Source organism: Cololabis saira, chromosome 21, assembly GCF_033807715.1.
Source record: "Cololabis saira isolate AMF1-May2022 chromosome 21, fColSai1.1, whole genome shotgun sequence".
Lineage (NCBI taxonomy): Eukaryota > Metazoa > Chordata > Actinopteri > Beloniformes > Belonidae > Cololabis > Cololabis saira.
This window is the reverse complement of record NC_084607.1, coordinates 15,338,577-15,359,158: the sequence shown is the minus strand read 5'-3', so window position 1 is coordinate 15,359,158 and position 20,582 is coordinate 15,338,577. Positions and strand designations below refer to the sequence as shown.

General features: G+C 43.9%; 1 protein-coding gene across 1 annotated transcript; it reads left to right on the top strand.

The window, feature by feature from the left end:
• Window positions 1–1,952: 1,952 nt before the first annotated feature.
• On the top strand, window positions 1,953–18,970 carry LOC133421610 (uncharacterized). The gene is made up of 3 exons (XM_061711269.1): window positions 1,953–2,409; window positions 11,707–11,754; window positions 18,543–18,970. Exons 1-3 carry the CDS (start codon window positions 1,966–1,968, stop codon window positions 18,912–18,914), a joined length of 864 nt encoding a protein of 287 aa, XP_061567253.1. The 5' UTR covers window positions 1,953–1,965; the 3' UTR covers window positions 18,915–18,970.
• Window positions 18,971–20,582: the final 1,612 nt, after the last annotated feature.

Below are 20,582 nucleotides of genomic sequence, written 5' to 3'. Positions count from 1 at the left end.
ACACACCTGCTATCACCACCACCATGTCCTCCTCCCCTCCTGGACCGCCAGCAGAGCGGGAGCCTCACTTTCACCGTCAGGACAAGTGAGTTGCAAGAGCTTTTTTTTTTTCTTTTCCTTCAGTTTTTCTGCACCGCATTTTCGTTTTTTCTCCATTGTTGCTTTCTTAGCTCATTATCAAAGGTGATTGGACGAGGGGGGGTCTGGAAAATGCGTGGGCGGGACTACTGGGCCTATCTCTTTACATACAAAAAAAAAGGTCAGCCACTGCCGGCCCATTACTGGCCCAAACTCCCAGTGCTCCCTATGGCCAATCCACCCCTGGTGCAGTGCTCATTACATTTCAGATTACAACCTTATTCAATGTTTTTAGTACAGAGCAGGTGTTTCCTACCTGCGACAGGCTGTGAACTCCGACCTTCTTCATGGACCTCTGTTTTCTACCCGGCCCTGGTTGGTACCTCTGCCTGAGCTCATCTCTTTAATTGCCTCTCCTTACACTTGGTCAGTTATCATTTTAAGCCTGTTCCATTCAAACCTTCAAACAAAACGTTACAGGACCCACAATTCAGTTCGGCTACGTTTACATCACCTCATTTAAAATCAGTGGACTACAACATGATGCTGCCAACTCGTACATCTGGGCGCGAAGTTACAACAAACAAGAAAGCCCTGATGGCATCTTCAAGGTTAGTGTTCCTGAAAATATTTCAAGGAAAACCTTGAAATGAAAATGTAACCCGTTTGTTCAGAAGGCCGACACCCTCCCTTTATTTCTGCTGCCATAGACCTACACTGCTACCGGACTTCCCACAATGCACTGGGGAATTCCCCCAGTTCTTTTAAAAAAACTGTCCAAATTAGCATGATATAGATGCAACTACACGGATTTATGGTGTATGACCTTGACTGGTGTACCTTCACAGTAAAGTGCTCTGAGAAGACGTTTGCATCAAAAAGAAACTAACTTTTTCTGCCAGAGATACTGGAACTTGTAAAATGGGTTAATAATCTACAGCTGGGGCGACCACACCCAGCGAGTGTGGACGACCTGAAACGAAAGTGAACTGAGGAGAGCCGTATATGGCGTTTCCTCCTGAAGCCTGCAGGTTTGAAGAGGAGGATGCACAGGGGGGGGGGGGGGGGCAGTCCTGGGGGCGCAGCGTGGCCCTGGCCGGGCTTGGTGGACCGGGCCCCCCCTGCCCTGTGGGGAACGTGGGTGCTAGTACATCTGTATCCTCCTGCTGCTCCTCTACTTGACCCACCCACACATTCACTTATATTAGGTCCGAGGGGTTGGGGGGTCCGGGGCGTGGGGGACGCTGTCTCACATGCCCCGGGACTGCTTTCTCCTCAGTTTTTTAATAACATCTTAGACATCTCTAGACTCAACAGATGTACACTTCACAAGCACACTTGCACATAGGGTCTTTGGAGGGGGGACACCGTCAAATGTGCCTACTGGCATAGTCACTGCATTAGTCACACCCACCCACACTCATCACCAGGGGGCAGGAGTGAGGGCTTCCTACACTCTTCCTGGCCCCGTCTCGGCCGGGAAGGCTGGCCTTTCGATGTGTGGGGGTTGTGGGCCTGGAGGGCGAGGAACTCTTGGCCAATGCCGGGTGGTTGGTGCTCGGCTGGGTCCTGGTCCGTCGCCGTGAGTTTCCTGGCTGCTTCCTCCCGTGGTCATGTGGGCTCCGCCCGGGGCTTCCCTTGGTCCCCTGCTGGGAGGGGGTGGGGTGGGGGTTCCTCCTGTCGCTCTTCTGGTTCTCGTGGGGATGCTAGTGGCCTGGGTTCGGGTTTCTTCCATCAGTTTCTGGTCTGTCAGGTGGCGTGGTGATGCCACCCCCCATCCCCACTCCTATCCCCCTGTCACATTTCTGTCACATTTCTTAACTTATCTGTGTTGATGCTAAATCTTTGTGCTGATAAACTCTTTCTTGCAGAGATACTGCAGCCAACATGAGTGGGTATAAGTGGGCTGAAGATGACTTTATGCCACTAGGGGTGTGTCGGCTCCTCACCCCACAGCCGGAGGATGATCGTACCTACATGATGTACCATGGCACCACCAGGGCGAATGCTCAGGCCATCCTTAACGCAGGTTTTCGTCAATCTGAAGATGGGATGCTCGGTGCTGGTGTCTACCTCAGCAGAGACCTGGAGAAGGCAAAACGCTATCCTCTTGATTGCTCTGAGAATAACAAGGTTGTCATTAAGGTTAAGGTCAATGTTGGAAAAGTGATTGCCATCAATCGTCAGCACCACCCGCTCCAGAAGACCTGGAGTGACCATGGATACGACACCGCCTGGGTGCCACCCAACTGTGGGATGGTGCCAAGTGGCCTGGAGGAAAACTGCATCTGGGATCCCAGACAAATTAATATCATTAATCTCATCAAACCGGTTCCCACGGCCAACCCGCAGGGTGCATATGGTGACATGTAACGATGTAACCAGCAGTTACTCATCAGTTTTTCATGCTCAAATGTATTTATATGTATTTGGATACAAATAAATACATTTTGCAACTCTGTCATTGAAATATTGTTTGTAAGAGTGTCTTAAATCTGAGTTTCTGTTTAATCATGTGTGAAGAGGCAGATCCTATCTTCATATCAACCTCTGATATAATGATAGTGAACATGTGAACACGTTGCCATCAGGCTCAAGGTTCAATAAATAGTTTACTTACTCTGAACAGTGTAACTGCTGTATACCATGTTACAGAAACTAATAGAGAGAGAGAGAGAGAGAGAGAGAGAGAGAGAGAGAGAGAGAGAGAGAGAGAGAGAGAGAGAGAGAGAGAGAGAGAGAGAGAGAGCATGGCTTCTTTTGAACCATAAACATCCAAAATTGGTCGCATCTCACATATCTTTACACCCTTTAATTGGTAAAATGCATAAAGGTTGTAGGTTATCATGAGATGTTTTGTGTTGTCCTAATTGAGTCACCTTTGATTTCAAAGATAGTCAAACAATGGGAATAATATGATGGACTTTAATCCAAGACAACTTCTTGGGATGGGACTCTGTGGTATATTGGTGATCTGTCCCTGACTTTTCCTGCAGAGAGGTGGGACAGGCTCAGCAGACCCCCGTAACCATCAACAGGAAGGTGGTTTTAAATCAGTGTTTCCCAACCCTGGTCCTTGAGGCACACTGTCCAGCATGTTTTAGATGTTTCCCTGCATCAGCACACCGTGATACAAGTGGCTGTGTCATCAACAGAATTATGCAGGCCTTGATGACAAGCTAATAAGGACCATTAATTAAAATCAGGTGTGATGATGAAGGGAAACATCTAAAACATGCAGGACAGTGGGCCTTGAGGACCAGGGTTGGGAGACACTGGTTTAGATGATGGATTTTATTGGACTTAATGCCCACATCCATGAGGACGTTGGAGGGACGTTCTTAACCGAGGGACAAGGAAGCCTGGGATCATAACTCTGATTTTCTGCACTAAATTAGTTCAAACAGCTTAATTTGTACATGCTAATCTCATTCATTTCCCTGCATCCCTGGTTCTGATTGGTTTCTAACATGTAAGACTGGACAGATAATGAATAAATCACCTGGTTGGTCAAACAACTGAAAGAAACTCCAGCTGACTAACTGGTGACAGGCACCATGTTGACTCTGATGCAGAGGAGCCAGAGGGGCTTGAAGGCTCTGGAGATGAATGAGGCGTGAACTTGTACTGAGTGACCATGAAGAGACAGAAAATGATCACAAAGATGCAGAAAATCCCCCCAAAAAACTGTAAATCTGACGGCATAAAAACAATGGTGATAAAATATGGTTAATCACAACAAAGATATACTGAGACAGAAGATCACCAGCCATCCAGAGTAAGAAACTCCGGATGTAAAACAGGCCATCTCAGTTTATGAGCTGTGACTCACCATCCTGCTCGCATGAGCATGAAAGAAAAAACAAAAACTGCACTGAGTGTCATTTTGCTTCTGTTTTAAGCTTTTTTGCAAAGAAAAGAGAAAGCAAGTCATTTAAATACGTCCAATATTCATAAGCTTCAATGACCCATGAACCAGTCTAACTCATTTGGTCACTCATTTTCCACCCTAATATTCACGTCCCCTCCCAGATAACGTTTGGCTCAAACACGGTTCACATCTGTCCAAGGCAATGCGTATGAAGAGATATTTTTCACAATAAAATGAATGAATGTTGGAGTCATCTTGTCCGTGTTTTTTGTAAACTTTAGATCAGGGGTAGGCAATTCCAGTCCTCGAGGGCCGGTGTCCTGCATGTTTTAGATGTTTCCCTGCTTTAACACACCTGATTCTAATTAATCATCGTCATCGGCTTGTCATCCAGGGCTGCACAATTCTGTTAATGACACAGGTACTTTTATCACGGTGTGCTGAAGCAGGGTAACATCTAAGACATGCAGGACACCGGCCCTCGAGGACCGGAATTGCCTACCCCTGCTTTAGATCATAAACACACTTGTGTGTAAACTCCTCAGTGAACTTCAGGTTTTATTTGAGAAGGCTGCCCCCTGCTGGAGTAATGTTTGTATGTTGCTTCATTACGAAGGAAGTAAAGATGAGATAAGAACAAAGGAAAATACCCCCCAGTGGCAGAATATTTATTCATTTGTGATGTCTTAAAACACCTTTTCTTGGGGATTATTAATTTGTTCATGTATTTGTAGTACATCTGTTTTCTATTTGGATTGTATTGCATTGCATATTTCTTTATCTGAAGTTTATCAAGATTCATTTGGAGATGACAAATAAAAAGAAGTTACTAAAATAAAAAAAATAGAGGAATTGTTTTAGGACATTTGAAGTGTTGACACATTTATTAATGTATCAATACCCTACCCCCCAGGACCCCACTTTCTTAATGATCAATTACCACCCCTAATTACAACCATTCACTAGGTTTCCTTTGACAACCTTTTACTGCAAATACATCAAAAATTAAGAACATGCCCAAACCTTCAGGGTCAATTTCGATGTCCTCCAGTGTCATCCCTTTGTACTGTGACACAGTCCCTCTTTCCATAGCCAGAAGCACTTTGCTCATTCTACCAAGCTGCTAGAAGTTCTTTGGGGTAAGCGATAGTGTTGTCTGTGAATGCGAATATAATGGTAGTGCTGAAGTAGGTCAGAGTAGGTCAGAGTCATTTTCCTCAAGGTTCCAGACCTGTGACATTGTTGCAATATGTTTTCGAAGCTTTGCTGAAGTCAGTGCTTAGGGTGTTTGGCACCACAAAGTTTGGTGTATTTATGAAAGAACCCCCCCTCTGTAGGCCAACATGGCTTCTGGTCTTCCAAACATGAATACATTATCATTTGATACATTACAGCTTTCACGTATCTCAGCTAGACGCGCCATAGCATTCACCATTGATGGTTTTAACAAGACAGGGACCATCTTCGACCTTTTCCCGCGGATCTCCACTCTTTCAAAGTACTCGTACATCTTCCTCTTGAATGGAGTCAAGCAAACCAGGCCACGTCATCATGCAACACCGACTTGTTCCTGGACCTGAAGGCAGACAGTAACATCCGTGACACATCTCCTTCTCTTCTCCTGTTGAATTAAATGGATAAAGCAAGTGTTACCTTAGCCAGGGCAGCATAGTTCTCTTGAGTGGGGAGATTCTTAGCATTCTCTTTGAAATACAGTATGTTGCTGGTTTTCCATGTAAGATCTCAAGAGCTTCACAACTTGGATTAACACCTGTGTCATATTCTTCTTGGTATAGCTTGGCATGTATAGCTCTGTACCTTTTGGCATACTCTGCTGTGATATCATCAGCAAACATCCTAGCATTGCTCTCAACAATACTGACTGTGGCCAAGCTTGAGGGCTAAAGACCCTGTTGCCTTCTTCACTGCTGATACAACATGTGAGAAGTTTTTAAGAATGAAGAACTCTTCAGTAGTGTAATATTCTGAGCTACTAGGACCATTCTTCTAACATCTCATCTTCTGCCTTATGTAGTCATCACTGTTTCCTTTTACTTTTCAGTTTATTGAACATATATCGTCTCTGCTGAAGGATACAGTTGTCATTCTGAACAACACTGAGCCGGATCCTGCCTGAACGAGATCTGGCACCTCCAAATTTTGGCCTCCTTCTGTGCCGGTACTTATTTGGGCATATCCGGAACCTCTCACTAAAAAAATAATTAATATAAACACTTTTAAAATGTTTCAAATAAAATGGTGATATGCCTATTTTAATTTATCGGGTAGCACGGTGGCTTAGTGGTTAGCACTGTTGCCTCACAGTGAGAAAGTTCCCGGTTCGACTCCCTAGCGGGGGGACTTTCTGTGTGGAGTTTGCATGTTCTCCTCCTGCTTGTGTGGGTTGCGTGGGAAAATGAATGAATGGACGGAATAGATTTATCGTCATTTAAAGGAGCTTGAGGCTCCTTTTAAGAAATGAGACTCTATAGCGCCACCCTTCACCACGACGGCCGTTGGGGGTACTGCAGCCAACAGTGAAGCCGGCACGGGAGAACGGGGAGAACGCACATGTAGCGTCATGTGACGTCACATCCGCAGGCCAGCGCGGGAAATTCGGGACCGAATTGCAGCACATTTTGCAGCACACAGCCTGTTCAAGGCAAAGGAGAGATTCACTAGAGGGCTCACTCTTTTGGGTTTGGAACGCTTCATCTGACATTATTACTAGAAAACTTAAAATGTATACGGATTTTTTTCATAAATCTTGCCACAATCCGGCCTCAAGCTCCTTTAAGAGATTGATTAATTAAATGGCCTCGATATGGGGAGGATTGTACATTCAAATGCAGCATGTGTAAACATACAGAAACATTTCTAAAGTGAAAAGAAAAAAATAGTACACTCCCAAAGTTTAGTGCTGAATGAGTCAACCAGTTCAAGCAAAATGAGCTGCTTGATAATATGTCAGGGGGCGGTTGGAGTAGGACCCAGATGCAGGAGACCAGAAGGCAGGAGTTCCAAAAAGTAGTGATTTATTTGTCCAAAACAAAACCAAAGCAGGATACAAAAACCAGAACATAAACGTGACAAAATAAACTACCAAAACCTGACGTGGAAAACACGGAGGAAACCGTATGGCCCAGCAGGGAGCAAGGGAAAGACAAGACCAGATATACAAAAGCGTTAACGAGACACAGGTGTAGGCGATCAGGGCCGATGGGAAGCAGGAAATTCAAACAAGAACTCAAGACAGCTGTATCCGAAATCGCATACTAACGTACTACATGCTACATACTGCATCAGTATGTACTGTATACTGCCTACTAAATGAACGATTCACTACGCCGCTCCAGCAGACCGTTCACACAGCAGTAGCAGCCAAGTATCCCAGAATGCATTTCGCACCAAAACGACAGCGGAAGCCGAGAGCTAAAAGTAAGCTAAAAGCTGTTTTAATTTCCGCTGTAGCACTGTTAATATGGCACTTTATTACGTTTTAATATTTTTTCCAGGCGTAAAAGTAACCGTTAAGATCCCCAACCTGGGCTCAGTTCATCCAAATAACGCCTGTTAAGAAATTTGCTCCAATGTTTTCGGGGATGAGAAGAGCCGCCGGCTCGGCAGCAGCAGCTCACGGCCGGAGTACAGACGTGATCGCCGGGTTAACCTGTGCCGTCGTCCCGGGGAGAAAGTGATCCAATGAACTGACCTGCAGCTCTGTGGAAAATTACCACTGGCTGAAATAAATAATTTAGGAAGATAAATGTTGGTTTAATAGATGAAATCTAACAGTTGTAGCTGCAATATTAGTTTGTCTGAATATAAAGTGAAGCTTCGTGTTTTTACTGGATCCCCAGAAGCAGCACTGCTGCTCTGTCTGTACATCAGAGCAATTTTAAATTAGAATTGTGATGGCTCTGATGTACAGACAGAGCAGCAGCACCTTGCCACCCCTTGAAATACGGAATTGTTCTGTAATTGGGAATTAAAAGTTGCGTTCTGTATTGAACCAATACAGACCCATATTATGCTCTTATTTATGTCATAATATACAGGTGAAGGTCGGAAAATTTTAATATATTGCAAAACTTCATTCGTAGTAAATTCAAATAAAGGTGAAACAAATATATTATTCCCCACTACATACAAAGTGAGATATTTCAAGAATTTATTTGTTATAATTTTGGTGATTATGGCTCACAGTTTATGAAAACCCCAAATAAAAAATCAAAAAAAAATTAGAATATATTATGAAATCAATAAACAATTCAATCATCAAAATTATAACAAATAAAGGCTTAAAATATCATTGCATGTAATGAGACTAGGTAATATATGAGATTGACCTGTTAAGTTGAATATAAATTAACTTTTACACCATATTCTAATTTTCTGACCTTCACTTGTATGTATATTATACATCTTGGCTGATGTGGACATACATAGCATAGGAGCAGAGGCTATTTCAGTTGCTAGTATGCAAGCACTTAAAGCACTTTAAACTTTAAATCAAAGCATTTTGTTTTTTGATATAAAATAAATACATTTCTATGTATTTTAGAAGTTTTGGGGATGTCCCTTTTTTTGGTGCCTGCGCTGCTGAAATGGGGCGTCCCTTATTCCTATTTCTTAAAGGTGGTAACCCTAATTTTAATAAATGTATTAAAATGAACATATCAGTCTATTGAATTTATTTTTATTTTATTAAGCTACATATGTTTGGGTTTTTATTTAGTGCACCTCTACGTACTTGGTATAAAACATAATAAAAATAATGTTTTTGTATTTGTAACAGTGTTTTGTATTGTATGAGTGTTTTCTCAATAAAGCTTGTAAAAAACAATAATTGTGCTGGTCAAGGGCGCATTGCATTCTGGGATATAGTAGGCGAGGTAGACTGGTCTGATGCATGCTGTGGATTTTTTCCAAATCAGTAAGACATCCGGGTATTTTTCGAATACTGCAGATTTTGCTTGTGTTCACATACAGCATACTACTTACTACATTTTGGCAAAATCAGTACGTACTAGTAGTACAGTATGCGATTTCGGAAATGGCCACAGGCTTCAAAATAAAAAAGGAAGTATCAAACCATGACATAATGTACATTAGGGCTCAGTTGCCTGATATGGACAAACCTACATTTTTACTGAACGTTTGGAAATAGATGATGTAACTGGAGCGCCTGCATTTGACACAGGACGTTCTCTCTAAAACACTCATTGGAGTAACTTGTGATGGCGCTTCTGTTATGTTCTTATGTTCTTATGTGCTTCTGTTAACGGAGTGGCGAGTCGGCTTCAGGTCATGTTAACCCAACATTACTGTGTGGTACTGCTCAGCCCAGACTTGAGCTAGTAGAGATGGGCATTATAAATCACTTTAAGATATTGATGAACAAGTTATATGAACTGTATAGCACATCTAGCAAAAACCGAATGGAGCTGAGAATCTGCTGAGAGCCTGGTCCAGCTATGCAAAATAGATTGTAGTTTAGACACTAGATGGGTGGCATCAAGTTTTAGAACCATTGAGGCAGTGTGGAAGAACTATCCAGCACTTTACAAGCATTTCAAAACTGCATCAGAAAATCCCTCCCGTGACAGTGTCACAAAGCAAACATACAGTGGGCTTGCTATGCGCATCTTCGCATTCGTTTGTGAACAACTTAGGCATAAAGTGCGACGTATTGCAAGAATTATCTGAGCTCTCAGTCGAGCTTCGTAAACGAGACATTACCATCATTTCAGCACAAAAGACAAGTTGTTGGGAAATCAGGGTACTTGAGGCCATGTCGGATCGACCAGGGAGCTACACTGAACTGAGCCAAAGGGAGATTGAGGAAAACTCTTTCCATGGAATCACACTGAATGGAGGAAAATCAAGCGACAAAAAACTCGACCCCAAGCAGTTTTTCCTAACTGGCCAAGAACTTGGAGGACCGTACGTTATCTCAAGGAGGCCGGATGTCAGATAAAACTGGATTTAACAAGTTTATTGAGAATTTGAAGGTGCTTTACACACAGTACTGGCCCAAGGATGCAGGTGCGCTGTATGGACAGACTGAAGTTGATTCGCTGTGCCAGCGCTTCAACATTGCACAGTCATACGGGCCTACAGAAAATACAGAGATTCAGATGGAAAAGACCCCCGCGATGAGTTGATGGAGTTACTTGTTGCTGTTGAAAGATCCTTGTGTTCATTTGTCTTGTGTACCATAAGAAAACCAGTGAACAGAATCAAATGTTAATACAAGCTTTTATTATATCATGCACAATATTTTCCAGCCGGAGGTACACTCCTCTCAAACCACAGAGGTAGGAGAGAAAATGCACACTGTGGTCATCAATCCAGTCATATTTATACTGAAAAAGGGAGGTGTTTTGTACGTTATAAGAACCGATGTTGAACCTTATCTGTTGAACCGTATCTGGGAGGCCAACTGCTGTCATGTGTGGGGGTAAGGTGTGGACCCAAACGCAGGAGAGAGAGGGAGGCCGGAGGCAGGAGTTCTCAAAAACAAAAGGATTTATTCCACAACTGGTAAAAACAAAAGCACTGCTTGGCAGGATCTAAACTCAACAAAAACAGGAATCCAAAAAACCAGGGGAAACATGGAGGGAACAAACAGTACGGACCGACAGGCAACAAAGGAATGACAAGACCAGATATACACAGGGGATAACGAGACACGACGAGACACAGGTGCAGACACAATCAGGGCAAATGGGAAACAGGAGGGACAGAACTGAAACTCAAACTGGGGGGAAGTGTCAAACCCTGACAACTGCAGGGAAAGAAACCTAAACATGTCACACTTTCAACCATATATTTTCTGTTGTCTATCTCTAATCTGACATGCCAACCCAGCAAAGATCTACGACAACCAAAACCCAGAGAAAAACAGGATGGGACCCAACAATCTTAAACATCCGTTCCTCTTCACCGTCCTCACCTAAAGAAGACCTCAGCCAATCATAAAAACAGGAGGTGGTTCTGCGCTGAGAGCAACCATCAGTGTACAATCTTATAGAAAAACCCCTGATACTTTTAATGATTTCATCAAATCCTAACACTGTATACAGCATTCCCATTGAAAGTGCTGATGGTGGATTTTCTCAGTTTAACTTAATTTGCACTCCCAACCGTGCCTCTTTGCTCACATCATATATCATCTTCACTATTCCTAAACATTTTGGACCTATACTATAAGTCCCACTTGTGGTGATGTGCTCATTTGCCTGTGCTGGGTATAGACTTGTAGTAAAGACCAAGACACTACCAAGACCAGAGAGTATCAAGACCAAGTCAATACTGAAAACACCAGACCACGTTTTTGCCTAAGCCCTTGCCGGTACCTCTGCCTTCGCTGACAGCCTTTTTGGACCTTGACCTTTGCCTGCCCCTCGACGGATTTTTGCCTGATCCTTGCCTGCTCAGATTTACTCCAATAAATCTTTTGAACCATTTTCCCTTTGTCTGCATTTGTGTCCATTCCTCGTGTGCCTGACAGAACAATCTGGCCACCATGGACACAGCAGACATGAACGCCCTGCAAGCAGCGGTTTCCGAACATGGAGCCATTCTGGGATCCCAACAACAAACTCTACGTACGGTAGACCACAACCTGACTACTTTGGCTTCAGTTCAAAATCTCAACAATCAGATACAACAACTGCAGGCTTCCTCGTCTTCTGCTGCTGCTGCTCACGCCCCTTCCAGTCAGGATTATGTACATCAGCCTGCTGCCAGAGAGCCCAAGCTACCCCCACCTCAACCTTACAATGGTGAGCCCGGAACCTGTCGTTCCTTTTTGTCTCAGTGTTCACTGATTTTTGAGCTGCAGGCCTCTGCTTTTCCTACTGAGCGCTCACGCGTAGCCTATATAATCACGTTACTCACTGGCAAGGCAAGGGAGTGGGGAACAGCTATGTGGGATTCTGAAGACCCTGTTTATGATGACTACGACAGATTTGCTGATGAAATGAAGGAGGTTTTTGACCGTTCTGTTACGGGCAGAGGTGCTGCCAAGCAGCTACTCCAACTTAAGCAAGGCAGCAAGTCTGTTTTTGATTATGCCATTGATTTCCGTACTTTGGCGGCCTCGTGTGGCTGGGGGCATACTGCATTGTTTGATGCTTTTTTGAATGGACTCTCTGACACTGTAAAGGATGAACTGGTGTCTCAGGACCTGCCTGAGGACTTCAAGGAGCTGGTGAAGCTGGCTGGCAGGATTGATGCTCGACTAAGGGAACGGCGCTCTGAGAGAGGTTCATCCCACCCTCGTCCCTGGCTTACCGCTGCCCCCTCATTACCAGCACCTCTAGAGGCAGCCCCTCCTCCAGAACCCATGCAGCTTGATCGTGCAAAGCTGTCTCCTGAGGAACGCATGCGCCGCCGCCTCCAGAATGCCTGTTTCTACTGTGGCCAGACGGGTCATCTCTGCCTCAAATGTCCGTTAAAAGCCAACGCCCATCAGAAGAAACGGGGCTTCTGATGGGCACTGCTCAAGGTAATTACCCTGTTAAGCGTTCTTTTTTGCCTGGTTTGCTGCTGCTGTCGGATGGTGCTCATCCCCTCACAGCTCTCATAGACTCTGGCGCTGATGAAATTTTCATCTGTGCTGCCACAGCTCGTCAGTTAAAGATCCCTGTGCTTCCCTTGAAGCAGCCCGTATTGACTCTTGCAATTGATGGACGGAGTCTCACGCATATCACTCATGTCACAGAGCCTGTTGCATTGCGGATTTCTGGTAATCACAATGAACACATATCTTTTCATGTAATGGATAACCTTCATGTCCCCATTGTCCTAGGCTTTCCCTGGCTGTCAGTTTACAATCCTCATGTTAACTGGGCTGATAACACAATTATGAGTTGGAGTCCATTTTGCCATTCTCACTGCTTAACCTCTGCTGCCACCTCTCTCTCCCTGGAGCCGGATAGGACTGAGGAGTTCCCAGACTTGTCATCAGTCCCTCCTGAGTACCTGGACTTGAAGACTGTTTTTAATAAGTCCCGTGCTGTCTCCCTTCCTCCTCACAGGCCTTATGACTGTTCGATTGACCTCCTGGAGGGAGCCATGCCCCCCAAGGGGCGCCTCTATTCTCTTTCCCCTACAGAAACTGAGGCGATGAACAAGTACATCTCAGAATCCCTGGCCGCTGGCATAATCCGCCCATCGTCTTCCCCAGCTGGTGCAGGCTTCTTCTTCGTTGGAAAGAAGGATGGAGGACTCAGGCCATGCATCGATTTCAGAGGTTTAAATGATATCACTGTGAAGAATCATTACCCATTGCCACTCATGTCCACAGCCTTCGAATTATTACAAGGTGCTAAAATCTTCACTAAACTTGACCTGCGTAATGCCTACCACCTGGTGAGGATAAAGGAGGGGGATGAATGGAAAACAGCCTTCAACACTCCCACAGGGCATTATGAATATCTTGTTTTGCCTTTTGGTTTGACTAATGCCCCTGCTGTTTTTCAGGCCTTGGTCAACGATGTGCTGAGAGACATGGTCAATTGTTTTGTTTTCGTTTATTTAGATGACATTTTGATTTTCTCTTCCTCCCTCGAACAACACAGACATCATGTCAGGTAGGTCCTCCAACGACTCCTGGAGAACCGTCTCTTTGTGAAGGCAGAGAAATGCGAGTTCCACCAAAGCAAAATGTCATTTTTGGGACACATTGTGAGTGCAGGCCAAGTCCATGTGGATCCCTCCAAGGTTAAGGCAGTCACTGATTGGCCCACCCCGACCACGAGGCGTGACCTCCAAGGCTTTTTAGAGTTTGTACGCAACTTTAGTACGGTTGCTGCCCCACTCACAGCTCTGACCTCTCCCAAGGTGCCTTTCCTCTGGAATTCCCAGGCGGAGGATGCTTTCTCTAAACTCAAAAATTGTTTCACTACTGCACCTGTGTTAACTGTCCCTGATCCCTCTCTGCAGTTCGTAGTCGAAGTTGATGCCTCAGAGACCGGAGTCGGTGCAGTGCTGTCCCAGAGGACACTGATGGCATCTTCAAGGTCAGTGTTCCTGAAATAAAGGGAAACCTTGAAATGAAAATGTAACCCGTTTGTTCAGAAGGCGGACACCCTCCCTTTATTTCTGTTGCCATAGACCTACACTGCTACCGGACTTCCCACAATGCACTGGGGAATTCCCCGAGTTCTTTTAAAAAACTGTCCAAATTAGCATGATATAGATGCAACTACACTGATTTATGGTTTATGACCTTGACTTGTGTACCGTCACAGTAAAGTGCTCCGAGAAGACGTTTGCATCAAAAAGAAACTAACTTTTTCTGCTGAGCTTGCCAGAGATACTGGGACTTGTAAAATGGGTTAATAATCTACAGCTGGGGCGATCACCCCCACTGATGGCATCTTCAAGGTCAGTGTTCCTGAAATAAAGGGAAACCTTGAAATGAAAATGTAACCCGTTTGTTCAGAAGGCGGACACCCTCCCTTTATTTCTGTTGCCATAGACCTACACTGCTACCGGACTTCCCACAATGCACTGGGGAATTCCCCGAGTTCTTTTAAAAAACTGTCCAAATTAGCATGATATAGATGCAACTACACTGATTTATGGTTTATGACCTTGACTTGTGTACCGTCACAGTAAAGTGCTCCGAGAAGACGTTTGCATCAAAAAGAAACTAACTTTTTCTGCTGAGCTTGCCAGAGATACTGGGACTTGTAAAATGGGTTAATAATCTACAGCTGGGGCGATCACACCCAGCGAGTGTGGTCGACCTGAAACGAAAGTGAACTGAGGAGATACTTATATGGTGTTTCCTCCTTAAGCCTGCAGGTTTGAAGAGGAGGATGCACAGGATTCACGCTTCACTCTGAGACGGACACGGACAGAGGTACGTCAGCTCAACACACACTTTTAGACCTTTCCCTAAAGAGACTGGATTCATGCAGGTATTATGATCATGTCTGTGGGTATGAAGAGATATTTAATTTGCTAATTCTTTTTGTCGGACAAGGAGGGTTGTTAAAGCTACAGAAAAGCCAGTTATTCGTACAACTCATCCACAAGTCTGACAGCTGTGAACAGTCAACTCTGCTTGTTTTTAAGTTTTTCAGTCAGGAAGAAGTTTGAATTGAACTAATTTGTTCTCTTAAGTTGTATTTGTAAAACCTTTAGAGGACATCACGCACTTCTAACATTCAAGTTTATGAAAATGTTTAATAAAAAACGTAATGACTGCTTTGTAACAAGCAAAGAAACGGTTTTGCTTCCCGGACCTTCTCTGAAAACTCAGACTGACCAAATCTGCTGCAGCACAGATGAAGTTCAGCATCCGGTTGTTCAAATAGAAGCAAAAGGCCGTCACGAGCGTTCCTCGTCTGGGAAGGAAATAACCTTTAAGATTTGGTTGAAAACATTAACGTTTAAACTTCACCCCTCAATCTTTCAGTTGGAAGCCAGTTAAGGCAAGGCAAATTTATTTATATAGCACAATTCAACACAAGGTAATTCAAAGTGCTTTACATTGACATTAAAAGCGGCAAGACATAATTAGACAGTAAATAACAAATAAGATTGAATAAGATGATAAGAAAAGAAGTAAAATAATAAAAAGCACAAGCTGTTAAAAATAGCGGCAATAGAATACAGCAGGTAAGTTTAATTTAGGGGTACGCTTGAGTAAACAGTAATGTTTTTAACCCTGATTTAAAGGAGCTAACAGTTGGAGCAGACCTCAGGTCTACAGGAAGTTTGTTCCACTGGTGAGGAGCGGAATAACTGAACGCTGCCTCACCTTGCTTGGTTCCTGTTCTTGGGACACACAACAAACCAGATCCAGAAGACCTAAGGGGTCTGGGAGCTTCATAGGAACTAACAGATCAAACATGTATTTTGGTCCAAGACCATTCAGGTCGTTGTAGGCCAGCAGTAAGATTTTAAACTCTATCCTTGACTCACTGGAAGCCAGTGTAGTGATTTCATGACCGGTGTAATATGGTCCAGTTTCCTGGTGTTTGTAAGGACTCTGGCGGCAGCGTTCTGAATCAGCTGCAGCTGCCTGATAGATTTCTTGTTAAGGCCTGTAAAGATGCCATTGCAATAATCCAACCTACTGAAAATGAATGCATGAATAAGTTTTTCCATGTCTTGTTTAGACAGAATCCCCTTAATTCTAGCAATGTTTTTTAGGTGGTAATAGGCAGATTTAGTGATAAACTTTAGATGGCTGTTGAAGTTCAGGTCTGAGTCAATAATTACACCAAGATTTTTTGCCGTTTTATTACTGCAGTTTTCAAGGCCTGGGGAAACTGGCCTGTTTGAAGAGAAGTATTTATTATCTGCAATACATCCGGAGCTATGCAGTTTAAAACTGTTTTAAAAAAGTTTGAAGGCAGAATATCAAGACAGCATGTTGTGGGCTTTAATTTTGAAACGGTTTCCGTTAGGGTTTTGTAATTTAAAACGCTGAACTGTCCCAGCTTTACTAAAGGATAGGAAGGCCAGAGTGTTATCATTCCTGAGGTGGAGCACATTGCTTGTCTTATCTGTAATATTTTGTTTGTGAAAAAGTCAGCGAAGTTGTTAAAGGTCTTTTTTGACAGCAGTTCAGGGGGAATTGAGGCTGTGGGGTTTGTCAGTCTTTCTACCACAGAAAACAGTGTGCGAGCATTATTACTGTTTCTATCGATAATCTTTGAAAAATACGATTGCCTTGCATTCTTCAGTTTCTGGTTATAGTTATATAGCGAAGACTCTCTTTATAAATGTTGTAATATACCTGAAGTTTGTTTTTGCGCCACTTGCGTTCTGCTTGTCTACATATCCTTCTCTGTTCTTTAACTAGTGTGGCGTTTCTCCAGGGTGACTTTTTCCTCCCGGACAGAACTTTGGTCTTAATTGGGGCAATAACAGTCATAACATTGGAACTGAAACTGTTAACAAGGTCATCAACTAGAACTGAGGGAAGGGTTTGTGATGGTGTAAAACCCTGGGTGAATAATGCACAGGTGTTATCATTTATATAACGCTTTCTGATTACCTCTGCTTCACCTTTCATAGGATTGGCAACAGTGGTCATTTTAAACAAAACACAGTAGTGATCAGACAGAGCAACATCGTTCACCACAACCTCTGAGATATTAAGACCTTTGGAAATAATTAAATCTAAAACATGTCCTCGGTTATGCGTTGAATCTGTGACATGCTGGGAAAGCCCAAAATTATCCAGAATATTTAAAAGTTCCTTAGCACACCCATCTTTGGGATTATCAACATGAATGTTAAAATCACCCACTAAAACAACACAGTCAAAATCCATGCACATAATTGACAGTAGTTTGGCAAACTCATCAAAAAACCTTGCATCATATTTGGGGGATCTGTAGATGGTCACTAAGATTGCTCGACAGGGGGATTTTAACTGAATGGCAACATATTCAAAGGAATCAAATTTACCATAAGACATTTTCTTGCATTGGAAGCTGTCCTTGAACAGAGTGGCAACTCCGCCTCCTCTCCTATGTATTCTTGCTTTACTAAAGAAACTAAAATTCTGCGGTGTTGACTCAATAAGAACTGCTGCACTATTTTCCAGACTTAAAGGAGCTTGAGGCTCCTTTTAAGAAATTAGACTCTCTAGCGCCACCCTTCACCACGGCGGCCGCTGGGGGTACTGCGGCCAACAGTGAAGCCGGCACGGGAGAACGGGGAGAACGTGCATGCAGCGTCATGTGACGTCACATCCGCAGCCCAGCGCGGGAAATACGGGACCGAATTGCAGCACATTTGCAGCACACAGCCTGTTCAAGGCAAAGGAGAGATACACTAGAGGGCTCATTCTTTTGGGTTTGGAACGCTTCATCTGACATTATTAATAGAAAACTTAAAATGTATACGGATTTTTTTCATAAATCCTGCCACAATCCGGCCTCAAGCTCCTTTAACCAAGTTTCAGTTAAAAACATAAAATCAAGGTTGCACTCGTTAATAAAATCATTGATTAAATAACATCTTAGACATCTCTACTCAACAGATGTACACTTCACAAGCACACTTCCACATAGGGTCTTTGGAGGGGGGACAACATCAAATGTGGCTACTGGCATAGTCACTGCATTAGTCACACCCACCCACACTCATCACCAGGGGGCAGGAGTGAGTTCTTCCTACACTCTTCCTGGCCCCGTCTCGGCCGGGAAGGCTGGCCTTTCGACGGGTGGGGGTTGTTGGCCTGGAGGGTGAGGACCTCTTGGCCCCGCGATCGGCCAATGCCGGGTGGTTGGTGCTCGGCTGGGTCCTGGTCCGTCGCCGTGAGTTTCCTGGCTGCGGGGCTTCCCCTCGGTCACCTGCTGGGAGGGGGTGGGGGTGGGGGTTCCTCCTGTCGCTCTTCTGGTTCTCGTGGGGATGCTGGTGGCCTGGGTTCAGGTTTCTTCCTTGTCAGTTTTCTGGTCTCTCGGGTGGTGTGGTGATGCCACCCCCCACCCCCACTCCTATCCCCCTGTCAAATTTCTGTCACATTTCTTAACTTATCTGTGTTGATGCTAAATCTTTGTGCTGATAAACTCTTTCTTGCAGGTATACTGCAGCCAACATGAGTGAGCCAAAGCCGGAGGATGGTCGAACCTACACGATGTACCATGGCACCACCAGGGAGAATGCTCAGGTCATCCTCAGCAGAGGTTTTACCCAATCTGAAGGTGGGATGCTCGGTGCTGGTGTCTACCTCAGCAGAGAGCGGGAGAAGGCAAAACGCTATCCTATTGATTGGCCTGAGAATGACAAGGTTGTCATTAAGGTTAAGGTCAATGTTGGAAAAGTGAAAGCCATCAATCGTCAGGGCCACCCTCTCCAGAAGACCTGGAATGACCATGGATACGACACCGCCTGGGTGCCACCCAACTGTGGGATGGTGAAGAGTGGCCTGCAGGAAAACTGCATCTGGGATCCCAGCCGAATTACAATCGTTGAGGTCATCTAACCAGTTCCCCACCCCAACCTTTATCTACATGATTACATGTAACGATGCAACCAGCAGTTACTCATCAGTTTTTCATGCTCAAATGTATTTTTATGTTTTCGGATAACAATAAATACATTTTGCAACTCTGTCATTGAAATATTGTTTGTAAGAGTGTCATAAATCTGAGTTGCTGTTTAGTCGTGTGTGAAGAGGCAGATCCTAACTTCATATCAACCTCTGATATAATGATAGTGAACGTGTGAACACAGTGCTCAAAAAGCAAAAGCATTTTTAGTGTTATACTTTCCATCAGGCTCAATGTTCAATTAATAGTTGACTTACTCTGAACAGTGTAACTGCTGTATACCATGTTACAGATGTAATGTAACATGCTAAACTGAAACTAATACACATGAAAAGTAGCAGCTGCAGTTGTCTTTTCAGAGAGAGAGAGAGAGAGAGAGAGAGAGAGAGAGAGAGAGAGAACATGGCTAGCTTCTTTTGAACCGTAAACAGAGCCGCCTTAACCTAATGTTAGGCCTTAAGAGGTTTTGTAGGCCCCCATCCCCTCGACTTACATAGTCTTATTATAAAAAATCAAATTTTGATTAACGTATCTCTGAGCCCACTTGAGTATAAACACAAAATACACTTTTTATGACACTTTTTATAACAACCACACAAAGCAAACCAAGATGTATAATATAATTAACACACAGTAAAGCTGTATTTTTGGCATCACTTCCACTTTTTATCAGAACTGTAAAATACAGACTGCTGCTGAACTGACAGCTGGACTGAATACAGAAATAATGTTGAACTAAACCTGCACAGCAAGGTCTGTGATGCAAATAAAGTTCCATGTTCAGGTTTAACCATTGACTGTAAAAAACATATAACAATATATATTAACATATAACATTTGTAATAAAAAAAATAAAAATGTCCGATCAGATCAGACAGCCTTGTGAACCAATCACATGCACCTGCACAGACACACACATGCACACTCCATTCAGCACCATGGATAGCAACATGGCTTAATGCCAGCCAGGTACCAAAAGATGAAACATTATGGAAGATTGGCAGTATAATCTAGACAAACATCTAAGCAAATACGTTATGCATTTCTCTTAAGACAATTCACAACCACAACAATTTAAAACGTGCACCAGCTAGCAATTAATACAGCACTTTCTTACCTTTTTAGAAGTGCTTTCGCCTGGTCTTCTTTGAAGAAAAGGCCTTGATAATGTCCTTAAAATCCAAATCACGCAGGATGTCATGCTCAATCAGTGTGAGATGACTGACTCCTTCCTGCTGCATGGTGGATCGCAGTTTATTTTTCACCAAGCCCAGTTTGGAGAAGTTACTGAGTTTGCGTTTGAAATGCATTTTAGAGAAAAATCTTCTCTGCTGCTTATATTGGCGTTCCGATGCCGATATGTCAGCATCTTTATTTTGACAGGACTCGGGTCCCATTTTCACCCAGTAGGCGCGCACATTCATGTTAACGCTGTTTCCCCAGCGGCCTGGGTCGCTGTTATAAGGGTCATCTGACTCAGGCCCTGCCTGGTCTGCAGCCTGGTCCTCTCTCTGGGGTTCGTGTGACCCGGGACCCCCCTCCTCCTCCTCCCCTCCACTGCGGGCGGTAGACCGCTCCTCTCCCACTACATCCATCGGTGG

Bases quoted from the DNA above. Each gene is read 5' to 3' on its own strand.
- LOC133421610 (XM_061711269.1), top strand. From the start codon at position 1,966: ATGAGTGGGTATAAGTGGGCTGAAGATGACTTTATGCCACTAGGGGTG. The intron at 2,410-11,706 runs GTTCCCACGGCC...CTGCTGCCAGAG, and splicing joins TCATTAATCTCATCAAACCG to AGCCCAAGCTACCCCCACCT. The intron at 11,755-18,542 runs GTCGTTCCTTTT...AGTGAGCCAAAG, and splicing joins CAATGGTGAGCCCGGAACCT to CCGGAGGATGGTCGAACCTA.